Source organism: Chenopodium album, chromosome 23 (genome assembly GCF_948465745.1).
Source record: "Chenopodium album chromosome 23, dcCheAlbu1.1, whole genome shotgun sequence".
Classification (NCBI taxonomy): Eukaryota; Viridiplantae; Streptophyta; class Magnoliopsida; order Caryophyllales; family Amaranthaceae; genus Chenopodium; species Chenopodium album.
This window is the reverse complement of record NC_137856.1, coordinates 22,534,123-22,555,203: the sequence shown is the minus strand read 5'-3', so window position 1 is coordinate 22,555,203 and position 21,081 is coordinate 22,534,123. Positions and strand designations below refer to the sequence as shown.

Below are 21,081 nucleotides of genomic sequence, written 5' to 3'. Positions count from 1 at the left end.
CAAATAGATACTCAGAGACAAAAATACCCAAGCTAACGCATTAGCCAACCTAGGTTCAGCCCTCAGAAAATCACCTTTCACCAGCATACCCTTTGTTCATTTAACGACACCATTAATCGACACCACATCAACACCAGATATCATGGAGATAACAACTGAAGACAACTAGATGACGCCCATTCTAAAGTATATGAGAGACAACGTCCTTCCAGATGACCCTCTCGAAGCAAGGAAAGTAAGGTATAAGGCGTCCCGATACACCCTTTTACATAACGTGTTGTTTAAAGTGTCTTCAACAGGCCTTCTTCGAAGATGTCTCGTGGGAGACGAAAGATGGGAAACGTTGCAAGAACACCATGATGGGGAATGTGGTAGCCACGCTGGATCAAGAGGACTAGCAACCAAGCTACTCAGAAAAGGCTACTTCTGGCCAACTTTGAGAAAAGACACAGAAAAGTACATTGCAAAATGTGATAGTTGCCAATGTCACGCAAGAGTGTCACACCAACCTCCAGAAATGCTGCATCCTACACATGCCCCTGGCCATTCATGAAGTGGGGCATGGACATCGTAGGCAAACTACCTCAAGCTTCAAGATAGAAAGTCTCCATGTTAGCCATGATCGACTACTTCTCTTAATGGATCGAGGCCGATTCATATACCCAAGTACGCGATAAAGAAGTTATATCTTTCATATGGCGTAACATTATATGCAGGTTTGGCATCCCATCCGAAAGTATATGCGACAATGGATCACAATTTATCAGTGATAAGACCAAAAGGATCTGCAAAAAGGTGGAACATAAAACTTTGTACGTCCATTCCGAGGTACCCCCAAGAAAATGGACAGGTAGAATCAAGCAACAAAACCATCATCGCGCCACTAAAGAAAAGACTGAAGGAAGCCAAAGGAAAATTGGCAGAAGAATTGCCTTCTGTTTTTATGGGCAAACAGGACAACTCCTAGGACGTCAACAGGGCAGACGCCCTTCTCTTTGGTATATGGTTGTGAATCAGTGCTCCCATTAGAGGTTCGCATTCCAATGACAAGATATGGCCTCATGACTACAGAGCAAAACGACGAAGAGATGGTCACCAACTTAGATTCAAGTGAAGAGCTACGAGAAGCAGCACTCAGAAGGACGGAAGTGCAACAACAAGTAGTAGCTAGATGCTTCAACAAAAAAGTCAAGGCAAAAGTCTTTAAAATTGGCGATTGGGTACTAAGGAAAGTCTTCCAGAATACCAAAAATCCCACAGACGGCAAGCTTGGTCCAACGTGGGAAAGACCTTACCAAATCATTGACATCGCAGGGAAGGGGGCATATAGACTTATGTCTAAGGAAGGTAAGACTGTTCCACGAAGTTGGAACGCTACATATTTAAAAACTTATCATTTTTTAAGTTTAATATTATTTTTGAGATTTCAATTTTCTCAAGTTCTCAATTCAAGTCATTACATCTTCTACTTTTCATTATGAATATTGACTTTAGCATCGGAGGGCCGTTGGCAAAAACGCCAACGGCCAAGTCTAACGCCTGTGCTAGGGGTGTTCAAAAAAACCCGACCCGAATGTCCCGGCCCACTGTCCCGCTGTCCCGGCAACTACCCGATGGGATTTTTTTTAAAAAATCATGTTTTTGCGGGTCGGGTTCCCGACCCGGGAAAACTGCCTTCAATCCGGGTCGGGATATGGGGCAGATTTTTTAAGAAACGGGTACCCGCATACCCGAATTAAAAATTAAAAAAAAAAAAAAAAAAAAAATTTACCCTCTCACTCTCTCAGACAGTCAGACACTCAGACCCACCCCCAACCTAATTTCGTGACATTAGGTTTTCCCCACTCACCGCCGCTCCCTCTTTCCTCTCTTTCTCTCTCTCATCCTGCGGTTCTCAACTCTTTCTTCTTGCCTTCTTCGTTCTTCCCCCTCACGAAACTGCCTTCTTCTTGTTTCCCCTCACTCTCTCTCAGCGATCCGAGTTCCAGTCCAGGTAATTTCAGTCCAGCGAGTTTCAGCGAGTTTCAGCGAGTTCAAGGCTTCAGTCCAGGTAATTTCTATTCTCATGTTAATTTCGTGCTAATTGATAGTGTATTATGGTGTTTAATTTCTATTCTCATGTTAATTTCGTGCTAATTGATAGTGTATTATAGTGTATTTCGTGCTAATTGATAGTGTTTTATGGTGTTTATTCTATTCTCATGTTAATTTCGTGCTAATTGATAGTGTATTATACTGTATTTCGTGCTAATTGATAGTGTATTATGGTGTTTAATTAGATGACAAATTCATACATGCATGCTCGAATTTGTTCTTATCTTTATTTTTCATTTTTATTTTATGCTGATTTGCTCGAATAATGGTGCATTATTTTGAATTATTTCATGTGTGACCTGAATTTTAGTTTCAAGATATTATGTAGATTATCAATTCGGTATTTAGGCATTGACAGAATAAGTGATTAGTGTACATTGTAGTCTTGTACAATGTAATTTTCAGCTTTAAAATGAATGGACTGATTTATGTATGTTTGTTTTTTTACCAGAAAATGTCAGATTCAAATGACATGATGGTGACAAATTCAAATGAAACAGTTGGGAACCAAAGATCTGATGATAGTGATGAGGCAGAAATTTTGGAGAAGGCTCCGAAAACATGGCATAAGAAGAAGAGAGCGGGGAAAAAACCAAAAGCCGAAAACAATGGAGGTAAGAAGAAAAAAACCTCTGATGCTTGGGATCACTTTTGCGTGCTTGCAAATGATGTAGATCATGCTAAATGTGTTTATTGTGGAACAGTAATTGGTTGTAAAAGTTTAAATGGAACTAATGGCATGAAGAGACACACTGAAAGGTGTAAAAAAGCTCCATTTTACAAAGATAAAACTCAAACAATCTTAGATTTTGAGTCTAGGACACAGATTAATACCGATGGGACTGTTCAAACTGTTAGTGTTCCTAAATTGTGGAGATATAATTATGATGAGATTAGAAAAGCACTTGCTAAGATGTTGATTGTAGATGAGCTGCCTTTTGCATTCGTTGAACGTGAAGGTTTTCGTCAGTTTTGTAAAGTTGCTTGTCCTGAATTTGTTACTCCCTCGCGTGCTACAATTACAAGGGAGTGTTATGGTCTTTTTATTGAGAAAAGGAAGGAGTTAATGAACGTTTTCAATAATTTGTCATCTAGAGTATGTCTTACTACAGATACATGGACATCGGGTCAAAATTTGTCATATATGTGTCTTACTGCTCATTTCATTGATGATAATTGGAAATTGCATAAGAGGATCATTAACTTTTGTCCTGTTGCTGGTCATTCTGGGGAGCTTATTGGTAAATCTGTTGAAAAATGTTTGTTAGAATGGAATGTAAAGAGGGTTTTAACTGTAACAGTTGACAATGCTAGCTCAAATGATTTGGCTATAAAATACTTGAAAAAAATCTTTAATCTTTGGGATGGGTGTGTGTTGAATTCTGAGTTTTTGCATATGAGATGTGCCGCACATATTTTGAATTTGGTTGTCAAAGATGGCTTGAAAGATGTGAATGTGTCTGTTTTAAAAGTTAGAGCTGCTGTGAAATATGTGAGGTCTTCTCCTTCTAGGCTTCAAAAGTTCAAGTCTTGTGTTGAAGAGGAGAAAATCACTTCCAAAGGTCTTGTTTGCCTAGATGTTGAAACAAGGTGGAATTCCACCTATTTGATGCTTAAGAGTGCTTTAGTGTTTAGGAAAGCCTTTAAGAATATGAAAACAAAGTTCTCTCCTTACACTAAAGAGCTTATGAAGCAACCGGTAGGGGGTGCTCCGGATGATGAGGATTGGGATAAAATTCAAAGTTTCTTGCCTTTTCTTGAAATTTTTTATAATGCTACTTTGAAGTTGTCCGGATCCCGTTATGTGACGGGAAATACTTTTGTGGAGGAGATTTATGATATTGGGTACACAATATATGACTATGTTAATGACCCGAATGATGATGTTAAGAAAATGGCAATGCAAATGAAGTTGAAATTTGACAAGTATTGGGCAAATGTTCATAATATTAATATTTTGATGTTCATTGCATTGATTCTTGATCCTAGGAATAAGATGAAGTATACGGAGCACATTGTGCGTAATTCTTATGATGTTAGTAGTTCCTATACTTTGTGTCAACGCATTCAAGATGCATTGAATTTATTATATGAGTCTTATGCACAAAAAGTAGAGTCATCTTCTTCTAAACTTGCCTCTACAAGTCAAAGTGAAAAAGGTGGACAAGAGCAAAAAAAGGGTCTTAACAATGTATCTCGGTTAAGGGATAGTTTTGTAAGGGAAAGTGGTAATGATTCATCTTCCAAAGGAATGACCGAATTGGAAAAGTATTTAGGGGATAAATTAGAGCCTAGTGATGTAGATTTCGATATTTTGGTATGGTGGAGTGGACAAGGAAAAACATACCCAATACTTATGACTATGGCTCGTGATATTCTTGCTATTCCGGTTTCTTCCGTTGCTTCCGAGTCCGCTTTTAGCACGGGAGGACGTGTTCTAGATTCCTTTCGGACTTCTTTGAGCACAAAAATGGTAGAAGCTCTTGTTTGTGGCCAAGATTGGATGCGTAGTTCTAGTGTCCCTATTACTATAGAGGAAAATTTGCTTGAGTTGGAAAGTATGGAAGAAGAAGGTGATTTAATTAACTTTATCTATTACTTTATTTTACTATGTTATACATAATATATTTGATATGTAATTATTTTTTTGCATTATTTGGTTTTGTAGGAATTAAAGACTTGGTTTTGGAGCAACCAACAATTATTATTGATGAGACAATTGAAGTTTCGGATCTCACAAGTGAAACATGACCTCCAAGCTTATTTGATTTGCATTGTGGCTTTGTTCTATTATTGTACTTTGTAATTTGTGAGTTTGGAATTATGTAACTAATTACTTTCCCTAAACTTTAGCTTTTAATTAGTACTTTAATTATGTTAAGACATGTATTTGAATATGTTCATGCAGATTTTTACAAAATTAAAAAAGTGCAGCAGGTTTCTTATAATAGGCAGCAGGTTTTAACAAAAAAAAAATAAAAATAAAGCAGGTTTTTACAAAAAATAAAATCTGAAAATCTTGAATTACAAAAAAAATGCAGCAGGTTTTTTATTAAAATAAATTAAATTACAGCAAGGATAAATAGTTAAATACATAATATTAAGTAAAAAGTTAATTTAAAAAAAAAAGAAAAAAAGATCCGGGTACCCATGTCCCGACCCGAATAATCCGGGTACCCGAAACCCGGGTACCCGGATTATTCGGGTCGGGACATGGGACAAGCTATCAAGTACCCGAAAACCCGGGTACCCGGATTTTCGGGTACCCGAAAACCCGGGTACCCGGATTTGAACACCCCTAGCCTGTGCTGCATAATTTCTCAATACAAACACCTGATTACACAGAATATCCGACGCTAAACGCACAAGAACTCTAGGTACTGGCGTCACCGTCAGACATTGGGGGCAAGTACAGGCTATAACGCGAGATCCACAAGTGGCCTTAGACGCCAGCGGCCTTGACGCTAGATTCACAAGTGGCCTTAGAAGCCAGCGGCCATTACGCTAGATTCACAAGTGGCCTTTGACGCCAGCGGCCTTGATGCCAGACTTATAAGAGACCTCAGACGCCAGATTTAAAAATGGCCCTAACGCTAGTAAAACCTTAGCAAAAGCTTTTTGTAAAAGACTTAAAATGTCTTTCTTGGTTTCTTTAAGCAAATATTTTTCACAGTTCTTTTCAAATGTAAACATGGCTAATTTTATTTTGGCAGCATCATAAGATTAAAAGTTAGAAACATTTTTTGGCCTAAAAGTCAAAATGCATATCAACGAAATGTTGTAGGAAACAAAGAAAGCAAACTGCTCAAAATACAAAACGCCACCAAAAAGGCATCCAAAACACAAGTAGCAAAGTTCACAGATTCAAAAAATATAAGTCAAGCATAACATCAAAACATAAAGACGCTAGTAGTCAAGCATCCTGAGCAGCCTCCTCAGCACTCTGATCTTGCCCAGCGATGCAAACAAAGCACCAGACGCGTCCGCAGCAGTAGTAGGCATGGACTCTGCTGTAGACTTGGCATCTTCAACGTCCTTCTCTGCCTCAGACGCGATATCAGCTTCAGTGCCCAAATTCTGGAGAAAGACGTCCATCTCCCTCTGAGCAACCTCCGTCATTAGACGATCAGCCAAGAAGCGTCTCAACACCTTGGCACGACTAGTTAGCTGCTCCAAACACTTGGAGTCCTTGGCATCTTCCTGGACGTCAACTAGCTCTTTCTCCATCTCAGCCGTGTTTTTGGTCTGTTTAGCCACCTTTTGATTCAGTTTCTTGACATCATTGTTTAATTTGGCAATCTCTTTGTTTTTCTCTTCAAGAACTTTCTGTGTAGCCTCCAACGAATGCTTAGCTTTGGCTAACTCTTCATTGCTAGCATGAGTTTCCCCTCTAGCAGTGGTGAGCGCCGCCTTGAAGTTGCGCATCTCTTTTTCATTGGAGATAAAATGGCCTCTAATAGCCAATAGATCTTGAAAAGCCTGCAAGGGCAGAGTGACGTCAGAATATCTATTAAGGTCTAAAGGCAGAACAAAAAGAAAAAGGCAACGTCCTTACATTTAATTGCAGGTTGATAGCCTCTCCCACTATCTCTACAAGCTTGAACTGACTTAGACGCTTTGCAGAACCAGGGAAAAACAACTTCTTTGTGGTAGGCCATAACGACGCAACATTAGGTTCTCCAGACAAGTAATTGGCAGGAACCCCAACCTCATATTTTTCTTCCTTAATTTGTTTGTCCTTGGCAGCAAAACCAAAGCGTGCAGAAGGGATTTTCTTGTCCACAGATTTCTTCTCAGAAAGCTTCTTCTCAGCAGGTTTTTTCTCAGGTTTCTTCTCAAGAATCTAGAAGTCAAGAGGTTTGGTGTCCAAGATTGCATAGGCAGTAATAGGGGCAGAAGGCGTCTGCCTCCTCTTCTTCATAGCCCTTTCAACCATCTCGTCATGAGGCATAGAGAGGATTCTAGTCTTTGAGGAACAGGCTACATTAAAAAAAACATAAAGTCAAATAAGTGCACAAGAATTCTCTGAAGAAACATCATGAAACAAGACGTCACCTGAAGTCATAGTCACAGTTTCGTCAAGAATTTTCACATCCTCCTTTGAGTTAGAGCTTGATCGTTCTTAAGTCACAACAATAGCACAGGAAATGTCCTATCCTTCAAAGGGAATTTCAGGAAAGCCTTCACCTTGTTGTCACTCTTATTTCAGCAACAATGACATTCACATCAATCAGACAATCACTCCAAAACAAAGAATATAAGAAAGGTGTCAAAAACAAACTCCAACAATTGACAAAGACAAAGCAAAGTATACCTCCGTCGTGCCATCCAGTCCTTATCCATTAGGTGTACTCCCCAAGAGTTTCCTTGTCAACAAACACATAACACGTCTTCCATCCACGATCATTGGCGTTCACTATCCCAACTAGGGGAGAACGACCATGTCGCACGTGGAAGGTACACCTTTTAGAAGCCTCAACATGGATTTTATACACATGAGCCAAGTCAGAAAGATCAAACGGATCTTCCCAACCTTCAGTCACCTTCGCAATTACTTGAGCAACTCTCCAAACAAGGGGCATCACTTACCCTGGACTCAGATCGAGTATTTCCATGAAAGAACGAGTTAAAGCATTAAACTGGAAATTGAACCCCAGATTAAAAGAATACTCGAAGAAGACAATGTGACCTTCAGGGAAATCTTCAGGACGCTTGTCATCAGAAGGAATTATCATCAGAGCACTCTCGGGTGAGCCCGCTGTAGGCGTCGCTCGAAGTGCGCCTACGTAAAAAGCATGGTGTGAATATGCTTGGCACTCATAGGAAGTGGGAATTGACATCACGATAAGGGACAACGATTAGGGACAAATAAAGTAGGGAGCCGCCAACAAGTTTTTAAGGAACTTGTAAACCGTTCACGGATCATAAAAGGCAACCACGACTAAGGGACAACGAAAGGCAACAACGATTGACCCGTGAAGGTTACACCCCATTCATAATCCATGAGATTACTAACTCCATATGGTTCGGAACCACGAAAGGAGGATCGGGGATGATGGTACGAAGTGAGTCATGGAGTCACATTCGCCCGTATTGGCCTCTACTCGATTCTTATTGTGAAAAGTATTCCTGTGATCTCAAAGGCATACAAACAAAATTCAAATTCGCTCCAAACTATTATTATGCTAAATTGGTTTAATATTAATGCAACACATAATTCTAATTATTAGTGATCACTTCGATTAAACAACAAGATTAAAAAGGAACCTAAACCGGTTGTCCAAATTATCTTATTAGTCGTGATTTTCAAGTACATATTCCCTTTAACATGAAACATGGTGATCGTAAATAATAGTAGAACAAACATTAATATTGGGAGCAATATAGCAATAATTCCAACAATATAAAACCGTTAGAATAATAATAGAAATAAAAGGAACATGATTCTTACTTTGATTTTGCTTGCTTGCTACTATAAAAACAATAAACGCGTTAGTAACTTCAAGGAAAATAAATTAACAATAATTAAAATGAAATTAAATTAAAGTAAATGAGAATTGATTTGGGGCCAAACCCTCAAACAGTTCTACCTTTCACACCGTGGCTTAAGGACAGAACCTCGGGTAAAGTATGGACTCCTTGGAGTGCTTAAGGAAGGTATTTTGAAAGAGGAGGGTAGGCTAGTGTTTAGGCTAGAGCATAGAAGAGAAAATGAGAGATTATTTGATGCCCCGTACATCAGAAATGAGGGGTTATTTATAGGGAAAATGTGCTGAGGGAGCACACGGAACCCTAAAATGACAAAAACCCTAAAACAGTATCCCGTGACACGGCAAAGCGTACCGTGACACGGTAAATTCTACCGTCAGACGGGAGAAATTCCCGTGACACGGTGCACTTTTGTGTGACACGGGATAATTTTTAACACACGATGGAAGAAAACGCGTTAGGGTTTACGCGGAAGGGACACATACTATACCCGTGTCAAATCAGATCTCCCGTGACACGGGATTCTTTGCCGTCAGACGGTAAAGTTTCACGTGGCGCGGGATTTCTTGCCGTGACACGGTGCAGTTTCGTCCTTTTTTCCGTCTAAATTCATTTTTTAACCCTAATTTCATTCAGCATTTTAAGTGCCGATTGATAATTTCGGGCCATTTTTCTGATTTATTAAAATCGGGCTAAAATAAGAAATAATTAAAGAGAGATAAATAAAAGGTTTGGGCCAAAATAAAATACTATGCTTTTACCAAACATCAAGACTGATCCACGGGCTATTCAGAAATACGAAATTTAATTAAATATGAATATGATTTTTAAGCACTCTCGGGATTAAATACTAAACCCGACCAATAGTGGCAGTGAAAGGTTGTTCATCATCGGGTTTGGTTTCGGGGAGACATTTTTAGATGTCTACACCCGCCATGGATGTAAAGGATGGAAGTTCCTCCTCAGTAACTGTACTTGCAAGGTTCTCATGCGTCACCATAGTTTCAACAGTTAAATCCCTAGAAAACATAAAAAATTCTTAGTGAAAAGATAGATCTAGAATACCCCCTTTCATCTCAAAACAAAAAATTAAAAGAAATTAGAAGTCAAAGTCGAAGAAATTACCTGAGCAAAGGTGAGAAGATCGCACCAAGAAAAATTCGAGAGGCACCGGAATTCTTTGAGTTTGAAAGTTTATGAAAAAGTTCAGAGCAAATTGGGGAAATTAACTTCTCAATTGTTCAGCATTTATAATAGGGCTGGCAAAAACTGACCCAACCCGAAAACCCGACCCGAAAAAAGCGGGTTAGGGTTGAGATTTTCGACCCGAAAATTTAAATGGGTTGACACGAACCCGAACCCGAAATTAAATGGGTTAGGTTAAGGTGGAGAATCTCAACCCGAAAACGACCCACTTAACCCGAAATAAATTTCAGGTCAAAATCAGGTCGGGTCAACCTGAACCCGACCTGAGAACCCGAACAATTTTAAGTAAAAAAAAAAAAATCGTAAACAGCTTTAAGCCTTTAACATTGTAAATTAGCCCAGCCCAATTTCTTAAGAGGCTTCTACATATAAAATGAAAACCCTAATTTTTCATTTTCTACCTCATTTTAGATCAGCCATCCTTACCCACTTCTCTGTTCTCTCTCTTTAATTTTCTCTCTCCTCAAAAACGACACACTCAAAATTTCAAAAACCCTAAAATCACTTCACCATTGTTGAATTCGACTACAATTCTTATCTTCTCACTCTTATAAGGTACGTTTCTTGCTTATTGTTCTTAATTTGTGAGTTTATACGAATTGATTTTGTTATTTTACAAGTATATACAAATTAATTTATGCGAATTTATGCTGGGTTGTAATTATACGAATTAATTTACGGATTTATGCGAATTCATGCTAGTTTATGTAATTATATGAATTGATTTATGCGAATTTATGCTAGATTATGTAATTACACATTTACACGACTGATTTATATGAATTTATGCAAATTTATGCTTGTTTATGTAATTATATGAATTGATTTATGGATTTATGCGAATGCATGCGAGTTTATATAATTACACAAACTGATTTATGCAAATTTATGCGAATTTATGCTTGTTTATGTAATTATATGAATTGATTTATGGATTTATGCGTATTTATACTAGTTTATGTAATTATACGAAGTTATTTATTGATTATTCGAATTAACTTTGTTATTTTCATGCTATCTATTGATTTTATGTAATTATACAAAATGATATAAGCATGATATAAGTACCGGGAGTCGGGTACTTGATTGTTATAGAAGTTCATTGAAGCCAGATACAGTGGAGGCTATAATTTGCTTAAGGGATTGGGCCTTTGGGCAAGGTAACTTATATATAATGTAATCTGATTTTATTTCTTATGTTCGCATGTATTATTGATGGTAACTTGTTTTGTTTTTTTGTGTGTGTGTTTTGTAGACTCTATGGATCCTCAATTGGAAATGCTTTGTGGATCAATTATGAAGCTTGAGATAGAGAACAAGCGCAACCTACATCACCCGACTTTGAAAAACTTGAAAGCCCTTTTGAATCCTCTAATGTTATTTGAGAACTTAGATATTTGAACTTGTTTGGATTGTAATTTCTGGTTTGTAATTGACAATTAGGTGCCTTACTTAGACTACTTTTGGTTTTATTTGGACTTTTTGTTAGATTTGATTGTTTGAAGCATTGAATGTTTTGTGCCTTTGTGGTTTGAAACTTTGTTGTTTAGTTGTTTAGGTCAGTTTCAGGTTAATTTCAGGTCATATTCAGGTTAATTTCAGGTTAAAAAAAACCTTACTTAAATCTTATCAAAAAATAAGGTCAAATAAGGTCATTTTTAGGTTGACCCGAACCCGAAAAAATCAGGTTCAGGTTGAGGTTTTCAACCCGAAATGTTAAATGGATCAGGTTCAGGTCAGGGGGTATCTGACCCGAAATTACCTAACCCGAACACGAACCCGACCCGACCTGATCCGATTGCCAGCCCTCATTTATAATGGGTAGTTGGCAGTTATCTCACCAAAAGGAAATGGGGAAGCGTGCAACAACGTGGAAGTTGAAAATTTTGGGCAAGCTAAAGTAACGGTCGGAAAATTCAGGGTAATGCGCTGAGTTGGCAATATAAGATTGTCACTTCGAATCTCGAGGAATTCAAAGCAATGATCAGGGGCAAATTGGTAGTGCAGAATTTTCATGATGCGTCTTAGAGTAAACCGTCACGAAGAAGCGTTGTCTATGGATCGTAACTGACGTCCCTATATTCTAGGGATCCGTTTGACCAAGTATACATAGCCGTTTATATGCTCAGCTGAAAGTAGTCGTTGCCTAAGCTCAGCCAATTAGATAGAATGAGTCAATCAACAAACTCCCCAAAATCATGGGAAGATAATCATCAAGCTTCAACGGATAATTCTAAGGCTTATGCTATTGGTTTCTTTCCTATAAATAGTCATGTAACTAAGGAACAACGCACAGTTCTCGACCTAGCAATTTTTAAGCTCTAAAACACATTATAACATTCAATTATTCATTATGCAAACGGTGAACTTCTCCCACCCGTAGTTTGTCTCACTTCATTGGGTTTTCAGCGTCAACAAAATATCGTTGTGTTCATTTTTATATTTCGCAATTGATTATTTGTAGCATAATCTGTCTTGCCATTGACGTCCCAGCGTAACGTCGTCCCTTGACGATTTTGGCATTAACAAAGACTAAATTATCATTATTTCCCTATGACAAATGTAATTTGTAAATGTTCAGTATAAGACATTGGGGAATAGAGACTTTTGATTTTTATAATAAAGAAGAGAAGAAAATAGAATAAGCAATCATCGATCTATGCAAAGACCAAATGGTCCTACATTCCAACTTGGTATTTTCTTAAGATTTGCCAACTACTATTATTATAAACAACAACGTCTAAAAGGAAAGCTACATCATTGCAGATGTATCTATTTTTAAGCTAAATTAGTACTTCAGCAACAATTCTGTCACTTAGTCAAATGGTTCACATCAACAATGACGTCCAAAAAGATCTGTATACAATAATGAAACCATCCAACGTATAGACATTAGTTTGTCAAAAATTTACATCCAAACATGCTTGGTAGAGTTGGTGGGAAACTAATTTTTTCGCCTCATCAACTATAAGCGTTAATTTGCAGGACTGGGCTAGCTTTATCAACTTTTGTTTTAACATATACCATTCTTAAATTAGCTTAGTTTAGAATGTAATTTTTAATTATTGTGAACATAAAGTAATAATTTGATTTATTAAATTTGAATATCACTTATTAAATGTATTTTTCTCCATACTCGGCCTATAAATTCTCTTAAACCTTTTTGCTTCTTATTGTCTATCTCCTCCACTACACCCTTATTATTGTTTTCTATATTTTTTCTTATAGATAGGAAAACAAACAAAGGAAAAACAATTTCCCTTGAAAGATGTGTTTTGTTAAAATAAATTGAGTCCTTACAAGGTCTATGAATATGGAGTATCAGACTATCCAATTTCAACTCATAGCTAGTTATATTGCCATAGCAAGTTCTAAGTAGTTCATTAGTTCAGTATATTTAGATAAGTTCATTTAATTAATAGATAACGAAGTCAGTACATTCTTAAGAGTTTTAATAGTGAAACCCAATATTCACTTTGTCCCTAACAATTTCTTGTTATTTTTTTTTATTATTTTTTAGTTAATAAGTCATTGTCAAACAAGATTAGCTTTTAGAGATATAGAGAGGATTAAAAAAAAACTTCTTCATTACATTATTCATAAACTTGTATCAATGTTGTAACCTTTTCTATCATAAATTTATCTCTTACAAGTTTATTTTATTTATTTGTTTATAGAATTCATAAGACCATGGTCTCCATACTTCCATGTTCCATCACAAATGATGGAATGGACTCACCATCAACTACCCCACCAATTTAAATACAATAACTTTGTTCTAGACCTTATAAAGCTTATTCATTCTTTATTATCCTTAAGATTTGTAGAGCCACTCTTTGTCTGAATGTAGAGTACCATACTACCATGCATATGTATAAATGTTGTGAAAATACCCACATTCAATTTTTACAAGAAAATATTCGAAATTGAAGCTTTTTATTCTCAGCCTATCTCGGCTAAACATAAGCGAAAAATAAAATGTACAATTTATAAAAGAAATTTTAAACTTATAATTTCATTTGAGTAAATTTAGTGTGAGCCATGATTTCACCTATTATGTATTATTTAGAAAATTTCAACAGGGTAGCTTAAGCTTAGTCCAAGTCCAAGTGTCACCATAATATGTCGTGCACTCAATGTCTAAGACAAATATAATTTATTTTTCTTTATCATGTTTTGTCATGTTACACTATGTCATGCTGTGTTGTACTTCTTCAAAATAACATGCCCACGGTCTGCAACACACAATATTTTGTCATGCCACGTATGTCTATCCCATGCTCGTGCTATGTGCCTATACTGCACTTTTTAGTGTTATATTGTGCCACAAGCCAACCTAACCTGATTTCATCTTTAGTTATGTGTCAAGTTCCTCGACGATTAAATTGAGGCAATAACAGCTATTGTAACAAAGACAATTAGTCTAATCGGTTACTCCTACTGTCCTACAAATGATCTAATCGATGAGATGCTAGTAATGATTGTTAGAGGACCATCTCAACCAAAAGCTTAAGCTGATGGTTGAGGCCTAGGAATATGTTTTATACTCTATCACTCCCCCTCACATGAAAGGCCCTTTGGGCTTGAAATGTGGATGTAACACAGGCCCACCCATACCTAGTGCGAATTAATTCCACTTTGAAGGAGGGGGTGGATGAGATTTGAACCCGTGACCTTTTTGTGTCACGCTGGCTCCGATACCATGTTAGAGGACCATCTCAACCAAAAGCTTAAGCTGATGGTTGAGGCCCAGGAATATGTTTTATACTCTATCAATGATGTTTGAGTTTAGTTTACCATCAATAACACTATTGATAACAGATGGGATATTATGAGTTTAAAATGATGAAAAGGTGTTCATCGATCACAAAGATACACTTGGAGTTTCCCATCTACTAGATGGACAATCAAGCTGAGATACTAATTGTAAAATGAGAAACTGCATTGCTACTATTACAGCAATCATCAGCAAAAATTCTGAATGGTTTTTATCAGTTTCCAGGCTACAGACAATACGATCAGGTAAGAAGAAATTCCATTTCAAAACAATACTTAAACTTCTTAAGCAGCTAGCTTAGCTATGATCAGTGGTGCAGACTGCAAACAAGAAATCCGATTAGCATATCTAAGGAGGGGGTCTGGAACCCAATTCACCGAGCCTCTCAACCAGCACATTGACGTCTTCCTCTTCCATTATTTCATCAGCATTCAGCAACCCACTATCTTCTTCAATCTTTTTATTTAAGAATTCTTCCCAGAAACCATCATCAAGTGACGAAATATCTCTCCTCATCATCTCCTCGTGCTCTGTGTCAAGTACATCTTCCTCCTGAGGCACAATCGCGATAGTATCTTCAATTACAGCAGGTGTTCCTGACATTTCCATCGCGAGTATATCCAATTCAGAGTGTTCAAACTGAGGCATATCCTGTAAATCAACAGGCTCATCCTTAACATCAAAAACTACCCCTGGTGTTTCAGTTCCGAAACTAGTACTAGTGCTAGGACCTTGTTTGATTGGTCTTCGGCGCTTCTTAGAAATCTCATCCACAAGCTCCTTCCTTCTTTCCTTCTGCTGAGCTAATTGGTGTAAGAAATCAGGACTCTGAAGCGCCCTCGCCAAGAAATTCATCATCTGCTGCTGTTTTTGTTCAGTACCTTTTAGTCTTTGCTCCATCAGTTGGAGGTAAGTTTTTGTGTGTGTTTGTTGCTGCCTTAACTTCACTAGCTCAGCTATAAGCACCTGCTTGTCCCGCCTTAGCCTATCGATCTCGACATCTAATCCAAACGTACCCACTTCAACACAGGATTCCAAATGATGGCTAGATTGATGTTGTTGAGAAGTTGCCTTTCTCCTTCTTATGTTCCTTAAGAGATGCTTTTGTCCCTTTAGGAATAATTCATTAGCAAACTCCCATTTGTCCGGATCTACCTTGCGAAATCCCTGCATAATTTTGTAACCATTGTAATTAATAAAAATGCAGGAAATAAAAACCAATGAATTTGTTTGCAAATTATTGCATAACCTTTGTGTTTAATTATTTATATGTATAAATAAAATCTATGATCCTCTAATACTACCTCCGCTTTGCATTACTCGCAACAAAAGTATATTTTATGTCTCACAAATAATAGTCCTTTGTTGCGAGTAATGCGAAACGGAGGTAGTATATCAATCTAAACTTGGAAGGCAGCACCACTATGTTAACAAGTATGAAATAGTGTGTCTCTAGTGATGAATGAGAGAACCTCTACAACCCTGCGCCACCGTCTAACCAGCCAACACAAACACACATTCCAAAAATCCTGTAACCACTGTTGACACAATAACCTTCTGAATTTTTTTTTAAAAATGCGCGTTTTTGTGTAACTGGCTAACACACACCAGAATATTGACCGAGTAACCCCTAATCGACTATGTAACCTCTAATCAAATAACTCCAAATTCACAGTGTGGCCAACCACATATGAAACTTTGTGTTTACTATTTATTTTTTTTTGAAAATTTGATAATTACCACTATCGATAGTAGGCAAAATTGAAATTACCACCTCAAGGTTTTTTTTTTTAAAAAAATTATCACCTAGTTTTTTCTAAAACTTTTCAAACTCCCACCTGTTTAACAAATGGCATCATCATGGGCCCAATTTCCCGTTTTTCCTCTCTTTCCCTCTCTCCTCCCTCGAATTACCCTGTTTCCCTTTGTCCAAATTGCATGATTTAATTGTGTTTTCGTCTCAATTACTTGTTTAATTGTTCAAATTTCATTTTATAAACCCTAATTTTTTAATTTTAGCAAAACCCCAAATTGATTATCCCCAAACCCTAATTACACTATTCAATTCATCAATTCGAAATAGGTAAGATTGCAGAAACGTAAACCTAATTTGAGTTATTGAAATCGAATTTCAAAGAAGAATTCAAAAAATGAGAAAAGGAAGGCAAGGAAACAGGGTAATTCGAGGGAAAATAGAGGGAAAGAGAGGGAAAACGCGAAATTGGGCCCCATTATGACGTCATTCGTCAAACAGGTGGGAGTTTAAAAGGTTTTGGAAAAAATTAGGTGGTAATTTTATTTTTTTTATTTATTTTTTTTTTTTTAAAAAAAAAAAAAAAAAAAAAAAAAAAAAAAAAAAAAAAAAAAAAAAAAAAACCTTGAGGTGGTAATTCCAATTTTGCCTACTACAGATGGTGGTAATTATCAAATTTTCCTAATTTTTTCAAGTAAATTCTACATTATTATGTAAGAGAGTAGAATAGTGGATTGTTTTAGGCAAAAATAATAATCCATATAAGACAAAATTAAAGGGATCAATTAAAAGGAAAATTAAAGGATTAAGGGGTACGGGAGTAACTTGGATGAAAATAGGCTCATATGAATACATGAAATGGTGATGTGAGAATTGTTGGGGACACATATTTAAACATGCACTTAAATCAATTAATATAACGAATGACTCATTGAAATCTACTTTGGAGTTTGGACACTAGTTCTAAAGCAAATTTTGTTTGCAAATGATAAAGTAAGCAACTAAGCACAAGCACAATAACATAAGCTTAAAAACTACTCCCTTCATCCCCTTTGTTTTTCCATTGAAATAGATCACTTTTTAAATTGTTGATTGGAATAGATTGTTTAAAGAGAAAATTGATAGAACAAAATATAGTGATTGTAAGATAAAAGATGTGATTACCTACAACCAAAATTAATACGAAGTATGAAACAAATTTAAAAAGATACTCTAAAACAGAAACTAGAGGAAATATAAAGGGACATACAGAGGCAAATATATAGCTTCAATTAGTGGTAAAATTTTATATTTGAAGGCTGATAAACCTATTTTGTTTATCAACCTTATCAATTTGTATTTTCCTGGCATTAGCAACAATGGATGAACTAGCGCAATACCAATTGGGGTGCATTTCATTGAAGTGAAGCACGAAATTACATCCGTGCCCCTTGAGTTACATTTGTTGTTACTCAGGATGAGTAACTTGTATTTCCTCAATTCATCTAGACATTGCAAAATTATAGAGCAAACTTACCTAGGATTAACTGAAAGAGTATGAGAGACCAAACATGGGACGTACTACCGGACTACTGTAACCATTATTTTAGGTTGTAAAAAATTAAAATAAAAAGATCTTTACCTTTGGTTGACTTGATTCTTTGTGATGGTAAGAACCAATGTGACAAAAAGAGCACAAGTTCAAACATGATCTACCATACCATCAATACAAAATGAAATAGTTAACATTGAGTATGAGGCTGAGGAGCCAATGCGGCATCCACATATCAATCTCAATGGCTCCGGCATCATGTGAGGGAGCTAATAAACTATAAATTCAAACTTGAGACTCCATCCATTAACTTAACCTTTTGGATCAGATGATTATTTAAATGCTCAAACGATAAATTAAATTGCCTTGTACATGAACTCGCTTGTCTATCTTCTAGATGTGTGATTTTTTTTTTGTTAAATACAGGACTGGGCTGCACCCGCAAATTAAGAAAGAGAGTCCACTTCACATGTCCACAGGAGGTTCAATCCCAAAACCATATGGTAATAGGAGTAGTAACCCCTTAGCCTTATAAGTGATTAACTCTCTCTTTTTCAACCAATATGGGACACTTACATGTGGTGATACTTAGGAGGGCTATTCTTTAACACTCCTCCTGATAATCTCATATGTATGGTTCCTTTTAACTTTGTCTCATGTGATTTTTCGGGCTAGAGTGCTTCACTTTGCTTCACTTTTTTACATACACATGGATGCAAGATGCACTAATGTTATTTTTTGCTCATTTGATGATTAAATGAGCAACAACTATTCTTTAATTCAATAACCAAAACAAGTAAAAAGTACCTTGGGTGCACCATGCCGTACACTTGGTTGTATATTACAACCTTTGCCAGACGTGAGATTATGTTATATTTATATCTATGTGACTAGAAATTTTCGGAAAGCTTGAGACATTTTGTATATAATTATATATGTATATTGGAGGAAGGTAATGATATTGAATATATGTTAATTGACCATAGTTATTGGCAACTCGTTTCTTTTTTTCTTTTTTCTTTTTTAAAATAATTGGCAACTCATTTCTAGTGCACCTTAAACAATAAAATATATACTACCTCCGGTTCAGTTTAGCTGCAACAAAGTACAAGTTTTCGGAAACCCCGACAAAATATTGAAAACATGATTATGAAAAAATAAGGATATGTGATTAACTATTAATCTAACCCCAAAAAAAAAAAAAAAAAATTCAAACTTAATTAAATTAAATAGCCCGCCACCACCAACACAACCAAGCACCAAGCATCACCCACCAAACCCCGACGCACCACCACCACCTCACGCACCCAGCAAACCGTCAACGCACCACCATGCACCACCTCACGCACCCAGCAACCCGCCGACGCACCACCACCACCCCACGAACCCAGGCAGTACCAGTAACCCATGAACCCCAGCACCCCACGAACCCTGCCACCCCATGAACCCAGCGACATGCCGACCCACCACCACCACCCCACGCACCCAGCATTGCCGATCCACCAACCCACCAAACCAATGAAACCATACCCACGAAACCAAACTCACAAAAGCAGCCCATGAAACCCGCCGATCTGAAACCACGAAACCCGACCCACGAATCAAACCCACGACGTCGTCATTCTGCAAACCCCCGCCGCCGATCTGCAACCACGAACCCAGCACTGCCGATTCACCAACCCAGCAAACCAACAAAACCAAACCCACGAACCCCCTGAACTGAAATTGTGAAACCCGACCCATGAATCAAACCCACGATGCCGTCGTTCTGCAACCCCCCACCGCTCGTATCACCATGAAGCCACCATGAAAATGGGGTTGGAGGAGGAGAGAGAATATTAAATGGGATGAGAGTTTAATTAATCAAGGTTGGGGTTTAATTTAATGAAATCAGATTTGTAATTTAATAAGAGTGTTTAAGAAAAAAAGTAAAGGCATATATGCCATTTTATAGGCCAAAAGTTACCAAATAAGGAAAAAAATTTGTGCAAGTAATTTAAACCACCCCAAAATGGAAATTGTTGCAACTAAATTGAACCGAAGGTAGTATATATTTTTGACAAAAGACACCTTCAATAATACTCCCTCCGTTTTTAAATACTTGCTTCATTTATTTATGCGCGGAGTTTTAGGAGAAATTGGATAAAGTATTAATTATGGAGATAGTGGGTTGGTAGAAGGTAAATTGGACAAGAGAGAATCAAACAGTAATAAAATTGGGTCCACTAGTTGAGAAAAATGAATTAAATATTAAAAAAGTTTCCAAATAAGAAAATTGAGCAAGTATTTAAAAACGGTCTCAAAAGAAAACTGAAGCAAGTAATTATAAACGGAGAGAGTAATAGGTATTTTGACAGGCTTATTTAATTAAATTTAAGGTGATGTATTGGCCTTACATTAATATGTTACTTTGAGTACCATACCAATTTACTAATATCTTTTGTTACTTTTTATTTTACAATCACTTTTGTATACACCTGATTTTCAGTAATTTACTGTACATCGAGTTCACTTTTTGTCAAATTTAGTGTTACTTTTGTCAAATTTAATATCACTTTTGTCAAATTTATCAATGAAGCATAAATAACTCTTATATATGTCAGGGTAACTTTTGTGCGTTTTAGTGTAACTTTTGCGCCTTTTATTGTCACTTTATAACGGATGTTCAGTAATTTACTGAACATCCATTTTATTTAAAAGTTTGTGTTTATTTATAATATTAAAAAAAGTTAACTCCTTAAACAATAAACTTAGCCAAACATTAATCAACTACCTTGTTATTTTCAAGACCTTACATTATCCGTTTCAGTTACTGCATTTTTCAATCTAGTCTCATTTCAAATAGTGTTGCCAAACATGTATCTATATTATATACTAAAGTATTCATCAAGGGACACTTAGCATAATTTTGTGAAAAATTTTCCCTCCAAATGTTATTTATTTATTTATTTATTTATTTTTTACAAAATTCTATTCAAAAATTAAAATTATATTAATAAATTTATTTATATACTCCGTATATAATACGCAACACATAAGAATTTAAATAATAGACATTATAAATTCATCTAAAAAAAATTGTTACATTCTTTCAAATAAATCTTACTTTCTAAATCTATTGCACGGGGCCAAAAACTAATAGTCACTGTAAGAGTAACTCTTTTAACTTATAGTTTGATATTTTCTCTCATCGAAAGATAATAATAATTTTGGTATTACACAATTAGTAAG

At 36.5% G+C, this 21,081-nt stretch overlaps 1 protein-coding gene across 1 annotated transcript; it reads right to left on the bottom strand.

Annotated features, from left to right (window-relative positions):
* Positions 1–14,914: 14,914 nt before the first annotated feature.
* LOC145607142 (heat stress transcription factor A-2b-like) lies at positions 14,915–19,593 on the bottom strand. The gene is made up of 2 exons (XM_081662892.1): positions 19,249–19,593; positions 14,915–15,733 (listed from the first exon to the last, which is right to left on the bottom strand). Exons 1-2 carry the CDS (start codon positions 19,591–19,593, stop codon positions 14,915–14,917), a joined length of 1,164 nt encoding a protein of 387 aa, XP_081519018.1.
* Positions 19,594–21,081: the final 1,488 nt, after the last annotated feature.

What these genes read in the sequence shown, in the direction of transcription:
- LOC145607142 (XM_081662892.1), bottom strand. Translation starts at nt 19,593, where the DNA reads ATGGGTCGGGTTTCACAATTTCAGTTCAGGGGGTTCGTGGGTTTGGTT. An exon ending in CTGGGGTTCATGGGTTACTG is followed by an intron (nt 15,734 to 19,248) that starts GTACTGCCTGGG and finishes AAAATTATGCAG; the next exon opens with GGATTTCGCAAGGTAGATCC.